The sequence below is a fragment of the Oncorhynchus gorbuscha genome, linkage group LG19 (genome assembly GCF_021184085.1).
Source record: "Oncorhynchus gorbuscha isolate QuinsamMale2020 ecotype Even-year linkage group LG19, OgorEven_v1.0, whole genome shotgun sequence".
In the NCBI taxonomy this organism is placed as follows: Eukaryota; Metazoa; Chordata; class Actinopteri; order Salmoniformes; family Salmonidae; genus Oncorhynchus; species Oncorhynchus gorbuscha.
The window spans coordinates 20,435,304-20,454,149 of record NC_060191.1 but is presented as its reverse complement, the minus strand read 5'-3'; the positions used below and the strand labels follow the sequence as shown (position 1 = coordinate 20,454,149).

Genomic DNA, 18,846 nt, shown 5'->3' with positions numbered 1-18,846 from the left:
CAGTTTTGTGTTATTATATTTCAAAGAAATCAAGATCTATGTCTACAGTGATTTGTGTATCCAGCTACACTCTGCTATACAATAATAACACAGCCACTCTATCAACCAGAACATACTGTATAGCTAATCGGCGACTGCGCCAATTGGAGAGTGCCTTATTGCTTTATTCTCCTCTGGCCAATTGAAACTGCCCGCACATGCGTATAACCGTTCTCGATGAGAGGAGGGGTCATGCCTTATATGGTAGTTTTGGCCTTATATGGGCACGGCTGTTTCGTGTCACTTTCACCAAATTCTAACTATGATTCTCAGAGATGGGACAGACAGCCGACGGGTGAAGTACATGTTTGGCAAATATATCTGCTTGTGAACATACTGCATCTACCACAGAGCACCCCATCCATGGTTTATCGAAATTTCTATGCAGACCTCATCGTGGCGCACAACATTAGAGGAACGAAAGTAACGTTTCTTTTGGGATTGCACGTCCGTATGAGTTCACTAGATAACTTCGATCACATAATTGCGTACAACTGTGGTCAGTATTGTGTTTTTGTGATTGAGAGAATATTTTGATTTAGTTCAGTTCGAATATTAAGCAGAATAAGATTCTAGGCAGTCGATATTCATGAAAATGACACTTTAACGACCACTTCTCCATTCTGTACATGCTGTATTGTTAGTCGACTTTTCAAATACAATCAACGTTTTTGAGAGAGCGTGTTTATGGATTTCTGCGCAGAGCAGAACACAGGCAGTAGCCTCCATTCTTACGCAATAGTCATGTTGATACCGTGCTGTCTTCGTAAACTTTGATAGAAGTTTACAGAAGATACGTTTACGACAGGGACATTTGATTAACTAGAGAAAATCAATTTGATAATATATTAAATACTTTTTGGAGGAAGTGGGAAGCGCCTTTTCGCCCTGCCTTGTTTTCCCAAGACGTCAGAACGGATTCTTATCTCCTCCCCGCGCTACGGAGTTGGACTCGTATCTGTTGTCTAACCAAATTGTTTTAGGATAGCATGGCAATGGTAGTAAACCAGTGGCAAGAGAACATTTCGGCGGATCCCGGGTCCCAGCTCCAGATTTGCAGTCAGGAGCCGGGCGGGACACCGGGAACCCCCTCTGGTTCCACCCCGGGGAACGATGCACTTTCCGGGGACAAGATTCCCAACGTGGACTGCATGGTGTGCGGGGATAAGTCCAGTGGCAAACATTACGGTCAATTCACATGCGAGGGCTGTAAAAGCTTCTTCAAACGTTCGGTGCGACGGAACCTCAGTTACACATGCCGGGGGAACCGCGACTGTCCCATCGACCAACATCATCGGAACCAGTGCCAGTACTGCCGACTGAAGAAGTGCCTCAAAGTCGGCATGAGAAGAGAAGGTAAGACAGGATTTGAGATTCAAATTGGGTTTTGGCGGACGTTTGGTGTCAAGAATATTGGTGCGTAAAGTTGAAACCATATAACGTTAGTGCTTTAACGATGGATATCCGTGTCTTATAGATTTCCTGCTTCTATCAGTCATAGTTCGCATAAAAGGTATTTGTAGTCTGCTGTAACGCAATGTTTGTTGTTTCAGATCGCCTACCCTTGTATTTTCTATTCAGTCCATAGTATGCAATTATTTTTCTCCCCTCGGAAAAGGGCTCCCTTTGTCTCCCCAATTAATTCTGGTGTTTGCTCCTCTACACCCTATCCGCTACAAGAGGGCCCGCTACATGTATTGTATTGTGCATGATTATGAACGGGTCAATTAGTGCGAAAGATGAACAGTGGCAACGTGTTCGCAAAGCACTGCGTTTCACTTTTAATCAGTCCGCTTGGACCTTGCTGCGTCATGTTCAATCAAACGAGTTGTGTTAATTACAACACGCGAACCAGACACTTGAAATCCTCATAAAAGATTTGCACATGCATGTTTCCATGCTGGACGTCGTTGTACTCTGTGTTTTATGCGTTACCCACCAACAATACTACATTTCTCTAATCATAAATACATGTTTATCGCTGTGCAGTGTAGCCTACTCTGGAGTCAACCTTGTTAGTTTATTGTAATATATTTTTTTATCGCAAATTATAAACAATTATATTATGTACTGTAATTCTTGCTAAGCCTGGCCACGCAAGCTGTTGTGGATACCCCAAAAGGTTCCTATGATACGACCATAAACAGTGCAAATGGTGACACAAACCGTAGTCAACAGAAGACGTGCGCTCTGTGCAGGAAGCACGCTGTGTTTAACTTCCAGTGTGTGAGTGTATCAAGCAGGCAGGCCTATTACAAACGAGGTCTTGAATACAGTAACCTCTGTCAAAATGAACTGACTATACAGTACATTTTAGGTGGAAATACCCGTCCTATCGCCTAATATTATCATTCAAGGGATCTCGTTAGTGTGCTAGTGTGTAAACTGTACACAGTTCATGTAAAGCACTGCAGGGTAAATTTAGTCAGCCATGCCCCTTTCTGACTGAATGAACCCGAGGAAATCTCCTGACACAGTGCAGTCTGTTGACCTTTCATCTACATAAACATGCTCAATATGTTATCAGACCATTATTTGGCTACATTATATATTAACTACTGCAGATAACATTTTAAAAGGGATTTGATTTGCTATGTTACTATTATATGGTCTAGAATAATATTCACCAAAAACACGATTAAAAAATCTCAATTCTTTCAAGTGTTGATTAAATTGATACAGGTCTGTCATACTCAAAACAGACTCATCCTCATCGTGGATTACAGGCCTAGAGACATGTCCTCGTAGGTGTCAGTGCCTTTGAGGAACATTTTGAAATCGCACTTCTTTAAAATATGAAAAGTGTTGGTTTTAAATTGAAAATGATGACGTGGTTAATGCAGGCCTAGGCATAACTATTTTGTATATGCCTAATTATCTAATTGACATTCAATACAATAATTATAATTAAAATGCTATGCAGAGTTGTGTTGTACTACAACCAAGTGTTAACAATGCTTTTAAACGGCAACCTTTGTGAGGTAGTAGATAAAACATATTTTAAAAATAAATGGTTTTCTTTAGGCCTACCAATAATTTTCAAACCCTGAAAGAAAATCAAATTATCTTCTTAGTCAGATTGTTATTAACAAAATATTAGAGGCATAATTTGGTGTGAAATAGTCTACATATATGTTTCTAACTCAGCAATAGGGCCTAAGATAATGTCCTGCTATCTATTTGCCCTGAAAAGTTCAGAGGTAGCCTAATGGTGGGGATAATTAATAATAAAAGCACCAATTGTACACATTTAAATGCAGCATTGCAATCACATTAAAGGCTTACTGGTAGCAGCGAGAAAGCAGCAAGACTACACACCCAAAGCTACTTTTCGTCTTCCCCAGAGGTCATACATAAGTCATGTTTCTTCTACATAATGCACCTGGGTCGGCTGACAGAGGAGGCCATTGGGCTTTCTGAGTTATAATCGGTGTGAATTTTGGAACATTTTGGAAATACACAAATGTACATTCCTGCCCTGAATATGGATTTGAAATCATCTCAAATTGATTGTTGAAACTATCAATAATTGACTTTGTAATAGTTATTACCACTACGAGGTATTTCCTACTTGTGTTATGCAAGCCATGCACAAAATAATCATCTAAATATTATGCTATTCTCGGCACATGGATTGGTAACCAGTGACGTTAATTCATGGCTGCCAAGGGAAGCTAGGCGGCCCCAAAAAATTGACCAATAAAAAAATATATACTGAACAAAAATATAAATGCAACATGTAAAGTGCTTCATGAGCTGAAATAAAATATCCCAGAAATATTCCATACACACAAAAAGCTTATTTCTCAAACAAAATGGCAAAAATTGGTTTACATCCATGTTAATGAGCAAATCCCCCTTTGCCAAGATAATCCATCCACCTGACAGGTGTGGCATATCAAGAAGCTGATTAAACAGCATGATCATTACACAGGTGCACCTTGTGCTGGGGACACTAAAAGGCCACTCTAAAATGTGCCTTTTGTCACACAACACAATTGCATGTTTTGAAGGAGTGTGCAATTGGCATGCTGACTACAGGAATGTCCATCAGAGCTGTTGCTAGAGAATTTAATATTAATTTCTCTACCATACGCCGCCTCCAACGTCATTTTAGAGAATTTGGCATTACGTTCAACCTGCTTTACAACCGCAGACCAAGTGTAACCACGCCAGCCCAGGACCTCCACATCTGGCTTCTTCACCTAAGGGATCATCTGAGACGAGCCACCTGGACAGCTGATGAAACTGAGGAGTATTTTTGTCTGTAATAAAGCCCTTTTGTGGGGAAAACCTGAGTCTGATTGGCGGGGCCTGGCTCCTCTGTGGGTGGGCCGACAGGGGAGCCAGGCTGAAATCCATAGATTAGGGTCTAATTCATTTAATTCAACTGACTGATTACCTTATATGAACTGCCCCTCTGTCTCTGTATGTGTAGGCCATGTATCTGATGCTGTCTGGTTAAAAGAGTATGACATTGTTGCCTCTCGTAGCATTGAACGCAAGGGAAGCCAGCGAGCATTTGGCCTCTATTGATAAAAAAGTATCAAATAATAGCCAATCAGCATTGAGCAAAACTGAGTGAGCTCAACTGTGAATGTTCCTGGTGCACCAAAAGTACAAAAGTGTTAAGGGTAAGCAGCTTGGATTTGGCGTCACTCCTATCAAATTGAATTGAGAGCATGCATCATTGACAGAAACAACTTTAATTTTTGTGTTGTTGTCATCCGGTGGCTTTGGACTTGTGGTTTTACTTAATTCTCCATACTGACAATAATTATAATGGCGATTCTGATCCAACCATTAATTCATACATTGTTGTGCCACTGGCCTGAGAGGATGGAAGTTTTAGAAGGCTAATGTAACGAGCTAATGTTGCCCATGAAAGGAAATTAGATTAGTGAGCAAACATTTTAGCCAGGTAGCCTAGGACAACAATAAATAAAAGCATGTACTGTATGACAGAATGAAAGACCGCTTCGTCAACATGAAAGAGAGGAGGATGGCATTGGCCTTTCTCAACAAGTAGGGTGAATCAACATGTTTTTTCCACTTACGCACACACACACACACACACACACACACACACACACACACACACACACACACACACACACACACACACACACACACACACACACACACACACACACACACACACACACACACACACACACACACACACACACACACACACACACACACAGAAATCAACCATGGACAGCCACATCATATTTAGCTTGATGATTGGACTAAATAGTTTTTGGTATCTATTAGTTGTCACTGTATTGGAGAAAACATAGGCAATTTGATGAGGTTGAAATGTTGAAGTTGAAATGGTGCTGGAATAGTGGAGGCAGCTCCTGTTTCCTTTTCGACTTGTGGTAACTCTCCGTGGTTCTAAGTCAATAGTTGTTTAAAAGGTCCAAAAATGTCAGAAACATTACCCTGCTTGACCATGCTGTAGGTCATGTAGCTGTTTGTTACAGGCTAAATGCTTTGTGGACAGAAGTTGCTCTCTGGTTTTGTGATGAAACAAAGGTGTGGTTGAATTTATTCTACCACTGTGTCTTCTTATCGTCTCTGCCTTTAGGCCTATATATCACGGAGTCAAGGCATATGAACTAACAGGTTATAGAGCAAACTATGTAATTATCACAACACATACAGTAGGTTGTAATATGGCATTTTTCCTGGCTTCCCTAGTGATTCTACCCACGCCCTTCTACTGTTGGTAACATGTGTAAAAGTAACGTATTGATGGTCTCTGCCAGTGAAAATAAACAAATATAGCAGAATATCAGCAACAAAGCATATAAAAACAAAGCTGACAGGTTATGTTTGTGGTTAGGCGGGCCTTTCTTGTCGACCAAGTCGCTGCCCCTCATCTCCCCTCCCTCTCCAAAAATGCACCACTCCCTAGTGGCGAAATTCTGTAAAACATGGCAACGTTTTAGTAAGGTACAAAAAAAATAGTAATTGATCCTATCTATGCTATAACTTGCTACAAAATGTACTGCACACACGTCTTCATTATTTAAGATCAGTGTCACATTCGCTGGCTAATTCAGGAGTGTTATTTGGACAGTTCAGTTGATCTTTAGGGTGACCCTTCGTGTGTAACTTGACTGAGAGGTCACTCTATTTCAGCCCACATAGATATCGAATATCTCGTGTTAAATGTTGATTTATACTAAACAGTCATGTAAAAGGTCATGTTTACCTCTTCACTGCTCTACCTGTTTGGCACCTCTGGCATCTCTACTCTACATGTTTCTCAATGACATTCCTGCTTAGAGTAGAATACTGGTTTAAGGGATGAGGAGGGAGTGAGGAAGAGAGAGACAGTGAACCTGTGCAACTGGCTGACAGTTCCTTGGCTAGTTGGGAGTGAAGTGCATATCATGTTCTGCTGTCGGAATGTTCCGTATGTGCTCCTCTGACCTTAGTGAGACCAAAAAAGACCAATATAGACTGTGATGTTTGTCAAATTCACACGTTCGAAGAACACACTGTATACTTGACACATTGACAATTTTACATTCACAACTAGCAGCCTTCTCATGCATACAATACATTCCCTACCAGCTACCGCACATAGTGACATGGTCACAGAGATTGGCATGGACAGGCACACTGTCCACTAGTATGGGAGCTACTTCTCGTATGGGAGCTACTTTTAAAAAATGAAACGGGTCGCGAGCTACTCAATGTTTCTAGCTATGTTTTCTGTCAATATACCTGCTAAAATAATGGTTAATAAACAAGCGGGGTCCTATATAATTTTTTTAGATTATTTATTTTTTGATTTTCCCAACTGATGTTTTTTTCTTAGTTTTATTTTTCCTGGTTTTAGATTTTCAGATTTTTTTCACTCTCAAAATTGCAATGATTCATAGAGAAACAACAGAATTGGATGGTCTGAGTCCATGTCAAAGCTCAAATTAAATCAGAAGACTCTTTTTGTAGGTCTGGAAATAAAACTAGCAAATTATTATGTTTGTGTGTTATTCCCCTTTAGTTGTGCATCTGGCCTTTTAATTGCACATCTAGCAAGTGAGGATTGTGTCATCTAATGTGCTGGTCTAGTAATGGTTCTGTACTACTAATGCTCATTTCATGGCAAAGTTTTCAAATAATAGATACAAATGATATACTTACTCATGATATACTTCTGCCAGGTATGCCTACTTTGCAGTTCAAATTTAATTGAGAAGAATTGGGAGAAAGTATTTCTGTCAACCCACAAGACAGTTATCACATCAACTGGCTACACATGGAGTGACAAAAATTTATTGACAGATGGTGTTAGGTTTGGCTTTTTAAGCCAATAGTGGCTAACTAGGGGTGGGATAATATCAATAAATAGTAGCTGGGAGCTTGTGGTGTCTGATACTTCTGAGATTTGTTTATGACAGTTTGCCGTGGAATACATGAAAATTGCACGTACTTTCAGAATTGTTTGGCGAGTTACTCATAGGTGGGCTGCGAGCTACTGGTAGCTTGCTATCAACCTGTTGGAGAACCCTGCTCTAAATTGTTCATAGTAAGTACATAGTTACGACTGTTCACAGACAGAACATTCAAAGACAGATTATCTTCATTATGACTCCTAGTGTGAGTGTCCTTCAATGGTAAATAACACAGGGAAAGACCTGTATATTGATATTCAGTTACTCATACATAGGATTATGAAACACATCACTCTTGACGAGACTCGCTGCTACAGCTGGTGACCCTTGGTTCACACCGACCAAACACAGAGACGGATATACTGTAGGTCAACAGGAACCAGAAACTAAACATTAATAATGGCGATGTTCAAGGTCCAAATGTGAGGTTGACTCTATTGAGAAAGTACCAGGGCTCGCTAACTGACTGCCTTTATTGACTAACCCATACACGTTGTCCAGTTTGTATGAGCAGGCAATCACAAACCGAGACTAGTTTGACCCCTAAACTCTGGCCTGCCAAAACATTCCCCTATTACAATACTGTCATAGTTTATTGACATGTTAGAATAGGTCTATTTAAGTCCAAGCTGGCTGTAAGGTTCCAGCACCATGACTTCCATATTGACTGAGGCCTTGCCATTATTCACTGTCAGAAAGCAGCCTCCATTGAAGTGATAGGCCACAAAGAGACCATAGAGCTGAGGCACGAGTCGTTTCCCGTTCTGATATCCCCAAGGCTAGCATTGAATATTTTAGAGGAGGAGGGATGTGAGTGGAGGAATAGAGCTCACTCTGCAGAGATGGGCTTCCTTTGACACCTCAAGGTGAATAGACTCCAGTTCACGATACATTGCGTGTCATATTGTCATATTTCTCTGTTGAGTCTCTCATTTTCTCTGTTGTCTGTACAACAGCCAGGTTAGCCTATTGCCACAATATGAAAGGCTAGCATCTACAGTAAGTCCAGCGTCATCCATATTCATTGTTACATTTTGAAGTATCGTGTTGTTTTTGATTCCAGGCCACTTTACACCAATTTTCTTGAGATACAGCCATGGAGTTTTTAACTCAATGTAATGAAAATGATTGAATCGCTTGTATAGCATAGCTTGTTGTGTGATCTCTTCCATTGTAGAAATGGATATGAGTGAGTAGAGAGATGGATAGAAAGCCAGAGCACTCCTCCGTGCAGGGTGCATTTCTGTTATTAATTCATATCTGCTTCATCAAAGCAGCGCCAACGTGACTGGGTGGATATTAAAGGGCCTACGTTTGCAGCTAATGCGTCTGAGCATCCTCACCGGGAGCTTTCTCCATCTCCGTCTGTCTGTGTCTCTCTTTTTCCCTGTCTCTTTGCCCGTTCCCTCTCCCTTTCCATACAATGTCATACTTAACTCTGTCTCCCTCCCTCTTCCTTGATCTCATTGCCTCTTTCAGGGATCCCCCTCCAGCATTGAGGAAAATCCCGCTGCCACACACCACGTCTATTTCTATGGGCACAAGCACTGTTCATGGCACACACTGTTCACAGCCCTCTTGTTGGTGGAGAGAATTTATTTTGCAGGTTTAAAGCTTCTTTCCTGCAATTCTACGCATTTTCTCATGTCTAATGTGTATTCATGTGATATTTATAGGTCTCTAAGGTATGCAGTGACTAACATGACAAGAGGAACTGATGATGCACTCCCCAATTTCGGGGATTGCACCTTGTGCATTCTACTATTAAAACTTTCAAGAGTACGTTTAAAGCCAGACTGAGGGCGTGCCCCACAGTTTGGGAACCACTGGTTTATTTCACTTCATCCCTCTATTTCTCAATTCTCTACTCTTATACTCACCTTCATCTTCATTCTCAACCTCTTTTTTTCTCTCCTTTCCTCTCACCCTTTCTTCCTCTCTTTCTCACAGCCTTGGCTGTGACTTTTTGCCGGGGGATTGGTGCTTCACTGTAACCGTTGCATGCAGAGTGAGAGCAGTGACCCCAGAGTTCAGAGTTCAACCCAAGCTAAAGGAGTCTGTCAGAAGCACAGGAATAACACATGAATGTCACATCACACACTCCTCTCTGAGCGGGCTTACACAATACACACGGCTTTACTGTCCAAAATAAGCCATTTTTTTGTGTATCTGTGTTTGAATGTTACAGTATCTTGTGTTTTTTGTTCGCAGACTTCTAAGGGACTACACGAAAACCATTATACTACTTATCGCCGTTGACAATGAGGCTGTGCCAAATCTGTCATGCTTCTAGTACATAGCCCCTGACTATGACCTTTTACAGGAGCAGATAGTCCTTCATTGTATTTATCTACAATAGTTTGCTCAACTGTCTTGTACTTCTAGCACAGTGACTAAAGGCCAAATAAGGACAGCCTTGGTGGGATGAGACATGCTTAACTCCACGGCCACACACTCTCTGTGACTCGCTGTGGTGGTGTTTTTTAAAAGTCATGGCTGAAATCGCCCATGATACCTGTTTAGTGCCCTTTTCTCCCCTCTGCCTTATTTATGTACCATATTTTATCCGTTGGGGAATAGTTACAGGGGAGAGGAGGTTATATGTAGTGCCGTGGTCTTTCTGTTTGGGGTTTTAGGCTCTTTAGTTGTTTGGTCCCACTGTTTGCCAGTAGCTCTACTGTCAAGAGATGGGGATTTGGTCTTTCCAATCACACTAAGCCACTGCTGACCAATTAGAAATCGGGAAATCGATTATGGCAGGCATTCAAATCTGTCTCTACATCCTCACTCTCACTCTCTCTCAGCCCATGCCACTCACTATCTTTCTCCCTCTCCCTTTTATCCTGTCTATGCCCTTCTCTCCCTGTCTCATTCATTTCCCTTGCTCATTCACATAGAGATGCTTTTCAAGCGTCATTTCGACTCAAGCACTCATGCACTCACACACAACCTCCTCAAAGAGGCTTTTCAGAAGACAAGTGGATGGGGTGGATTTGGCATCTGGTGCATTACGTCATTAATCATTATGATGCATTAATTATTATTATTTTAATTCAGATAGTTATAACATACTAACCTCTAATGAAGGGCAACCATGCTCTAGAAAAAGTTCAGGTTTGGGTACAACCAGGAGTTTTTTTTTTGTGAGTGACATGGTACGGCCCATTGTGCAATGCTGTCTCAGTACGCTACATTGTCGTTGAGGCAACATTCTTTCCCTGGGACAGGAGTTGTTTGTGTTCAAGGGAGACCAGTATTTTTTGGTCACAAACTCAAATGTTTTTCTAATCATTCAACAGTCTTGAAATTCGATGGACATATCTATTGACTTACTATGTTCTTGAGTGATTTGACCTGTACTCTTTGGTACACTGTAGTGTATTAAATTTTCACAGCTGTTGTGTCGAAGGACAGGTGATGCTGAGTTTCAAAGTATTTTCCAAACCCTAGCCTGTCCTCCCTCCCTCCCTCCCTCCCTCCCTCCCTCCCTCCCTCCCTCCCTCCCTCCCTCCCTCCCTCCCTCCCTCCCTCCCTCCCTCCCTCCCTCCCGCGTACTCTCCCTCCCTCCCTCCTCTCCCTCCCTCCCTCCCTCCCCCTCCCTGCCTCCCGTGTACTCTCTCTCTCCCTCCATCCCTCCCTCCCGCGTACTCCCTCCCGCGTACTCCCTCCCGCGTACTCTCTCTCTCCCTTGTTCTGTAACTGTAGAGGGAGTTATTAGTCAGACAGCGGGGATGACTGAACAGGTGTTTTCCAAATGGGCTTTGAGCCGCCGCTTCTTAGCTCAGCGGGGGTGGGGATGTGTGCTTAGCCTCTGCGTGCCCCCTTCCCCTTCGTCTGAGCCATTTGGCAGTGGGGGGGGGGGGGGGGGGGGCAGAGGTGTGAAGAACCGTAGTGTCTTTACTGGCTGCTGGTTGCCATTACTCATTGATGCACGGCACCGGTGTCTGCCGGTCAGGAGACAGAGTGCCGACACATTTAGAGCCGCAGAAATTTCCCCCCGTTTCTCCACACTTTGCACCCCCCACCTCCAATCTCCACCCACCTTCCTCCTCTCCCCAGACATGGCTTTTAGCTGCTAGCCCCAGTGTGATTTGGCCCTATATATTCCCATTGAGAAAGAGTAGACTCGTCTGAGTGCCTCTAGATACTGCTTTATGACACAGTGGTAATTGCAGCCTACTAAATCAAGGCAGTTAGTGTTGGACGCAGTCATGACGATGTGAATGCAGAGAAGCTTCAGGTCCTAAATGTTACTGTAACTGTGCCAGCCTGGATTGAAATAAAGCCTCTTAGGATAGATGGATAGAGTACAGCCACATGAATGAATGAAAGATGCAGTAGTATAACCAAGTTAGCCCCATGCCAAACAATTAGCTTCTAGCACTTGAGTATTTGCTTATGAAATGTCAAGAGGGAAAATGTATTTTGCTCATAAAATTCAAATGCTTTATCTCCTCATTTTCTTAACCCTTTCTTTCTCTCTCCCTCAGCTGTCCAGAGAGGCCGCATGTCCAACTCCCAGTCTAGCCCGGGTCAGTACCTGACCAATGGCAGCGACCCTTACAATGGGCAGCCCTACCTATCAGGATTCATCTCTTTGCTGCTGCGCGCCGAGCCTTATCCCACGTCCCGCTACGGGTCCCAGTGCATGCAGGGAAACAACCTGATGGGCATCGAGAACATCTGCGAGCTGGCCGCACGGCTGCTCTTCAGCGCTGTGGAGTGGGCCAAGAACATCCCCTTCTTCCCTGACCTGCAGCTCATGGACCAGGTGAGGACGACCACCCTGATTCCTGACTAGAAACTCTGCCTGACTAGATCTTTTTTTTATGCTTGACTAGATCTTTTTTGTTATTTCTGACTAGAAAATAGAAATGATGAATGCTTAGAGATGTGGTGTGGTCACTTTATTTGGGTAATCCCTTATGGATGAGCTGTTGATGCTCAACACAGATATTGCCCAGAACAAATATATGTATATTGGTATGTCATGTAAAGGTTCAATTGTGGGGTCAGCATCCTTTAAAAGTTTGAGCATATCACTAACATTTGCCATACTCAATCATTTGCATAAGGAAGATAAACACTATTATCCTTGTTTCCCAGAACCACCCTCGTCCACTCTGAACTAACCAATTCTGCCATCATTCCCATGCCCTAGGTGGCGCTCCTGCGCATGTCATGGAGTGAGCTGTTTGTGCTGAACGCGGCCCAGTGCTCCATGCCGCTGCACGTGGCGCCCCTGTTGGCGGCGGCCGGTCTGCACGCATCGCCCATGTCTGCGGAGCGCGTGGTGGCGTTCATGGACCACATCCGGGTATTCCAGGAGCAGGTGGAGAAACTGAAGGTTCTGCAAGTGGACACGGCTGAGTACTCCTGCATCAAATCCATCGTGCTCTTCACCTCCGGTGAGTGGCGTTGACTTTAGTGGTTTCTGTTTCTATATGTCTTTGTTTATGTCCACCCGTAGGATAGTTTGCGTTGTAACTACACATTTCGGTCGTAGTGGTCACTCCAGATAAGTTATCAGACGTATAGAGTCTGCAGTACAGCGTGTGGTTAACAACCAAGTGGTTAACAATATCTTTGTAAACAATGTATCAATAATGTATGGATACCAACTCAATATTATCATGGATGGACTACTTATATGAGCTAAAGAAGCGTAAATATTGGTGAAATAGCAATATAAAAACAATACTTTGCTTATTGATTTGATACACCACTTTTGCCACTGTATATCATTTTGGTTATTCTACGCCACCCAGAATGCTGTCAGATCTGGGGTTGGGATGTGTGGAGGACTCATTGTTTATGACCCAGGGGGTATGAGTGTGAGAGAACCCAACTCTGAGCTCTTGCTTTTTGTTTCCTGTCGATCGCCCTTTTCCTCGTCTCCATCGCACAGCTTGTCAGAATCACGTTGCATATACCAAGTTCTGGCTCGCACTCTTCCATTTGGATGGCTGAAGAACCCCTTCGCTCTTCTCATTTATTTCATCACCCTCTTCTCCTTCACGCTTCCATCTATTATTGAAAGCAGTCAGGCAGCCCCTCCCCTTTCCTCCTCTCCAAACCCCAGCCCTCTCACCCCTGCCTCCACCACCGTGCTTGAATTATTCATGGTGGGTTGCAGCGACAAGGGGGATTCGCCACAGCCCAGGCCCTGACCTACACAACCCCTGTAGCCCTGAGCATCCATGTGATCCGTCCCACAGCTCCAGCCAACACACATGCATGTACACACAATGACACACACACGCACACGCGCACGCGCACACACACACACACACGCACACGCACACGCACACGCACACATACACATACACATACACATACACACACACGCGCATGTACACACAATGAGACACACGCACACACACACACATGCATGTACACACAATGAGATGGACAGACCATTCGTAAACCAGGCCCCCATCGAGATCTGCCTGCATGAGCTAACAAGGACAGACAAAATCTCAATAACCCCCCCTCACCTCTGCCCTCAGACATTCCACCCCATATCCCAGTCCCATCACCCCAAATCAAAGAGCGGCCATCTTACCACTGCCACCATCCTCATCCCCAAAGTGTGGCTGTGTGTGCCCAGGGAGCCAGACAAAGGGAGGAGGTGCCTGTAAAGGATGCCTGCGGAGGGGTCGTTGTAGCACGCGCGAGCTCAATCACACAGACAGAACTAGCTTTCTCAGCCACTGATGCCTCACACGGACCCTAAAATGGTGGATAGCTTAAAAACTTAATGTCTGCCCTCAAAGTGGGAAATGTGGCAGAATTTGCAGTTATACCCCACCTGGGGGGGGGGCCCTCTGCGACAAAATGATGAGGCACATGAATCTTTTGTTACACGGAACTGAAGCTCAGCTGGACCAAGTTTGCGCAGGGGGGCGATTAAAGGGAACTGTAACAAAGGGACTAGCGTGCTGGGTGGTGGGTAAAAGATCCTGGCCCAGTGCTTCTGCTGCACACTAGAGTAAAGCACTTGGGAGAAAATGACCCTCGCTGTTCGATGCAGCCTTTAAACAAGGTTCATACTGGGGACAGAAACACTGGCACAGTAGTACTGAGTGTGCACTACAGTACCGTGCAGTACAGGACAGCACCATGCAGTACACTAAATGGGACTTTGTTTTGAGTTCACCCATCTCTGACCCCATAACCACGGAGCTCGAAGGATGTGAAAAGTATCTCACACAGTCGACACGCTCGCTGTGTGATGTGAGACTCACACCAGGGACTGGTGCTAGGGGAGGTGTGAGAGCAGGGACAAAACCTCGATCCACAACTGAAGGCAAAGGGAATTGTATTCCACCACATAGATGACATATTTACTTAGGGATGCAGACATTTCAGCTCTAATGTATGTAACGTAGCTGGACACAATTTCACATTGCATGTCAATGTGAGGTCAACTCATTAGAACCATAATGAACCAGAAACTCATCAACACCTAACCTTCCTATCCCTTTCTCAGATGCCATGGGCCTGTCGGATGTGGCCCACGTGGAGAGCATCCAGGAGAAGTCCCAGTGTGCCCTGGAGGAGTATGTGAGGAACCAGTACCCCAGCCAGCCCAACCGCTTCGGCCGCCTGCTCCTGCGTCTGCCCTCCCTCCGCATCGTCTCCTCGCCCGTCATCGAGCAGCTCTTCTTCGTGCGCCTGGTGGGTAAGACGCCCATCGAGACGCTGCTGCGCGACATGCTCCTCTCTGGCTCCAGCTACAACTGGCCCTACATGCCCGTGCAGCGCGACCGCCCCATCTCCCTCCACTACAATGAAAACGGGCCCTGAGGAGGATGAGTCGTCGCGTATTCAGCTCTTCATCCATCCTTCATCGACCATCCCTCAATCCCTCCCTCCGTTTATCTCCTCCCTCCATCCCCTGGAAGACCACCACCGTTCTGCCAAAAAGCAGACTGACCACCTCACCACATCCCCATTCACCAATCCAGCCATTCACATGCCTCTTCTCCAGGGGACCACGGCCAATAGAGAGACAAGGAGGCTGCCATGGCCCCTCCTACTTCGCCATTGCCACATTTGAGAGGTGACACTAGACGGGCCGGCTGGCAGAAGTGTTTTTGCGCCGTTCTCCTGCAGCTCTGTCGGACTTATGCCGGTAAAGACGACTTTGTCAGTCTCGGACTCGACGCGGTGTTGGCTACTGGCGACGCAGTCACTCTATTGTCGGCACTGTGCTTGCATCTAAAGGAGACGTGTCCAAGAATCTCCACTGTATGGCGATTTAGAGCAAGGCCTTTGCCGATATAACTGCTTGACCGAGAGAGCCAGGCCAAAGGTTCTTCATCAACCAATAATTTTTTAATTAACCCGAAGCCATTAAAAAACAAATGCCAAATTTCCTTGGAATTTTCAGAAGACATTTATCGTGTGTGTGTGTGTGTGTGTGTGTGTGTATTAGCACTGTTTATAATGAGAGAAATTCATGATTGTGTCCATATGTATGTCATTGACTCATAGACATCCACATTAAGGGGTATGTTGGGACTAGCTCAGGTTCAGGTTGGGGAGACAGGACAGACAGGACAGACATGCCACTATCAGTAGGAAACAGAGAATCACTCCTCACCCAGGGCAAAACACCTATCAACAGCCTGTACCAAAGTGGAACATGGATATTAATTGTTTGGATTATCTTTGTGGTAGTGGTGACAAAAACACCTTTTGGTTTGTCTATAATTTGACCTTTAACTTGTATTTAGACGTCAGAGGGTGCGGGAAGTTGCAAAACAAATATATATATATATACAAAATAGGCACTTGCAATGTGAAACTATCCAGAACCCACACTTGACCCACTCCCATCATAAACACAGCACTGGTAGATTTTTCCTCAGTCGCCATTTTGAGGTCAAAACTACAGGGCCACTAACTGGTAATGGTCAGTGTACTTCCGCCACTGTTTCAAAGCAGAATATCATATATCCCTTCATAACATCTATATAATGCTGTCAAAGGAATGACATAACACATGCCAGTTAATCCCTGTTAGTTTCATGTCACAATCACAAAAAAATGAAAATGGTTATGGAGCCTGAACCAATAAGCATTTGAAAACTATAGTTGTACTTGCCTTAGAACAAGATTTTGTCACTGAGCATTTATTTTATGACTGTGCCATAATCTGAAGTTACCTGTTATGACAGGCAATATATCCTCCATATGAGGCCACCTCAATTCAATTGTCATTCAAGCAGCATACTAGGAAATTGTATTACTAACCTCCAAACCTCAATTAAAGTTACAATGGTCATTACTGTGATTTAGCATAGATATTATTGTGTTTTTGTTACCATCAATTGATGACGGGCTGTACGGCAACATTGATTGTTGGACGACCAGTCTGTTTTTTAACGTGGCACTGGGGTATCAGCAACAATTATTGGGATTTGAAAGCCATTGGGACCTTGGAGAGCAGGACTGTCTGTTGATACATTAGTTCACAGAATATTTCTATAAGAGTATGTTTTTTTTCTCTATTTTTGTTTGGGAAAAATGGATCCGTTAATTGAAATAAAAATGTGTTGTTCACAGTTATTTCTCCATCTTGTGGTGCTATGATCCGAACCAGCTAACATCCTACTCCACGAATGTATTGCCTAATGCTGTTAACACATGACTTACAGATGTCATAACCTGTCATAACTATGACTAACATTTTAGATGTTTAACTATACTATCAAAGGTTTATTCACTTCAAACACCATGGCATATTCTGTCATTATGACTACAACATAATACAACTAAATTCTCTTACCAAAGAACAGGCTGAAATCAGGTGATTCACCAAGTCGATATGAATTCAAGTGGCCATTTTAGACGGAGCTTATGACAGGTGGCTCAAGTCATATGGATAATCCCATGTGGTGCAGTCCATTGGCCATGAGTAGTAGTCACTCAGTGTGGACAGTGTGTTTATCTCGAGCTGTTTGGATATGATGGGGTACCGAGGCATGAAACAAATCAATGCTCTAAACTAATCAGTGAGAGACAAAGTGGGGGGACTCCACAACCAACTCTCACGGCAGGGTGCAGCCCAAATGTTGATACTCCCCTGCTGTTAGTGTGAGAGAGAGAGAGAGAGAGTGTAAACAAACACTCTGACCTCTCACTTAATGATGTATGTGTGTGTTTGAGTCAGGGAGAAAAATAGAGAGAAAAAGAGAGAGAGAGAGAGAATCAAGAGAAAGTGCACACATTGTCTTCGACCCTTCAGTTCAAGGTGGTGTGTGGGTGGGTAATGTATGTGTAAACAACATCTGTGGTCCTTCACTCAGATTGGCAGCTCTGTGGCAGCCTGATAAAGGTAAGAGAGAAGAGCTCACAGGTCCTCTGCCTCCCTAAAGACATGCTTTATATTCAGTCATTCTCCCCCCCCTCCTCCCATCACACACCACTACCCCACACTGTAACCTTGTGCCCTTTACACCCCACCTCCCTCCCACCAACTGCCTTAAAGCCTTCTCCCTCCCCAGTCCCCTACCCTTCATAGCCTTGTTCTGTTCCCCTCCCCTATCCCAGAATGGTGCGTATGGTGAGTAGGAGAGTGACTTATGCCTTCATTTCAGAGCTGTCACTCCTGGCCAAACACCATGACCCCTCAACCCCCATTTTGAAGGCACACTTTTTTTCCCCTCCCTTGGTATGAATATAAAAAACATATGTGGCCCAAAAGTGTGTGTGTGAGTATCTGTGTGTGTGTGTGCACTACTGGGGGTAAGGGTAAATCAAACCCTGACATGGCTGCTTTGAATGGCTTGAGAATAATTACTCTAACCTTCCGTTTTGCACACCTGCCTTTTTACGGCAAACATTTCCACCTACACATACCATCAAAACATGACTACATAGACATATGAATCTGTAGGTGGAGTCAAACACCAAATTCAAGGTTGTATAGTACTTCCCCATGTGTGAACATAGAAGTATTTAATTGAATAAACCAATATTTGAACAGCATTTCAAAAGACCTGCATGCATGTAAGAGGAGGTTAGTTCTCACCAATCAAGTCAGAGGTTGGGATGATAAATACATGAACTCTGCCGATACGTCACCCGTAGCCTGACTGTAATTGTTCCAGGTCCCATCACCCCCTAAAACACGCAGGTGCCTCTGGAGATGACACACACAGGCACCAGTCACATGCATTTAACCATTTGACAAACACTCCACATTTCGCAAATGGTTCCGCAGATGAGCAATGCGTATGAGGAAAACCTGTAAAACAGGGTTGGGGGATTGGGTGGGGGGTGGGGGGCCTGTGTAATTTATATTTCGGAGAGGGGGATGGTTGAGGGAGATGGGGGGGTTGTGCTTGATAAACAGGCCAGAGGTTTTTAAACGTGAACGTCAGCC

General features: G+C 44.0%; 1 protein-coding gene across 2 annotated transcripts in view; it reads left to right on the top strand.

Moving 5' to 3' along the window:
- Nucleotides 1-322: 322 nt before the first annotated feature.
- The window catches only part of LOC124006102 (nuclear receptor subfamily 2 group F member 5-like), a 34,141-nt gene continuing 15,617 nt past the window's right edge, over nucleotides 323-18,846 (top strand). The window contains exons 1-4 of one of the 2 annotated variants that reach the window (XR_006833733.1): nucleotides 323-1,395; nucleotides 11,942-12,222; nucleotides 12,613-12,859; nucleotides 14,944-15,884. Coding sequence is in view for 1 of the 2 variants with exons in the window: in XM_046315882.1 (XP_046171838.1) it covers nucleotides 1,029-1,395; nucleotides 11,942-12,222; nucleotides 12,613-12,859; nucleotides 14,944-15,260 (1,212 nt within the window). In the remaining variant the exon portion in view is untranslated. Of the gene's footprint in view, nucleotides 1,396-11,941; nucleotides 12,223-12,612; nucleotides 12,860-14,943; nucleotides 17,024-18,846 lie in introns of those variants that run through there. The other variant, XM_046315882.1, reaches the window with a different exon arrangement.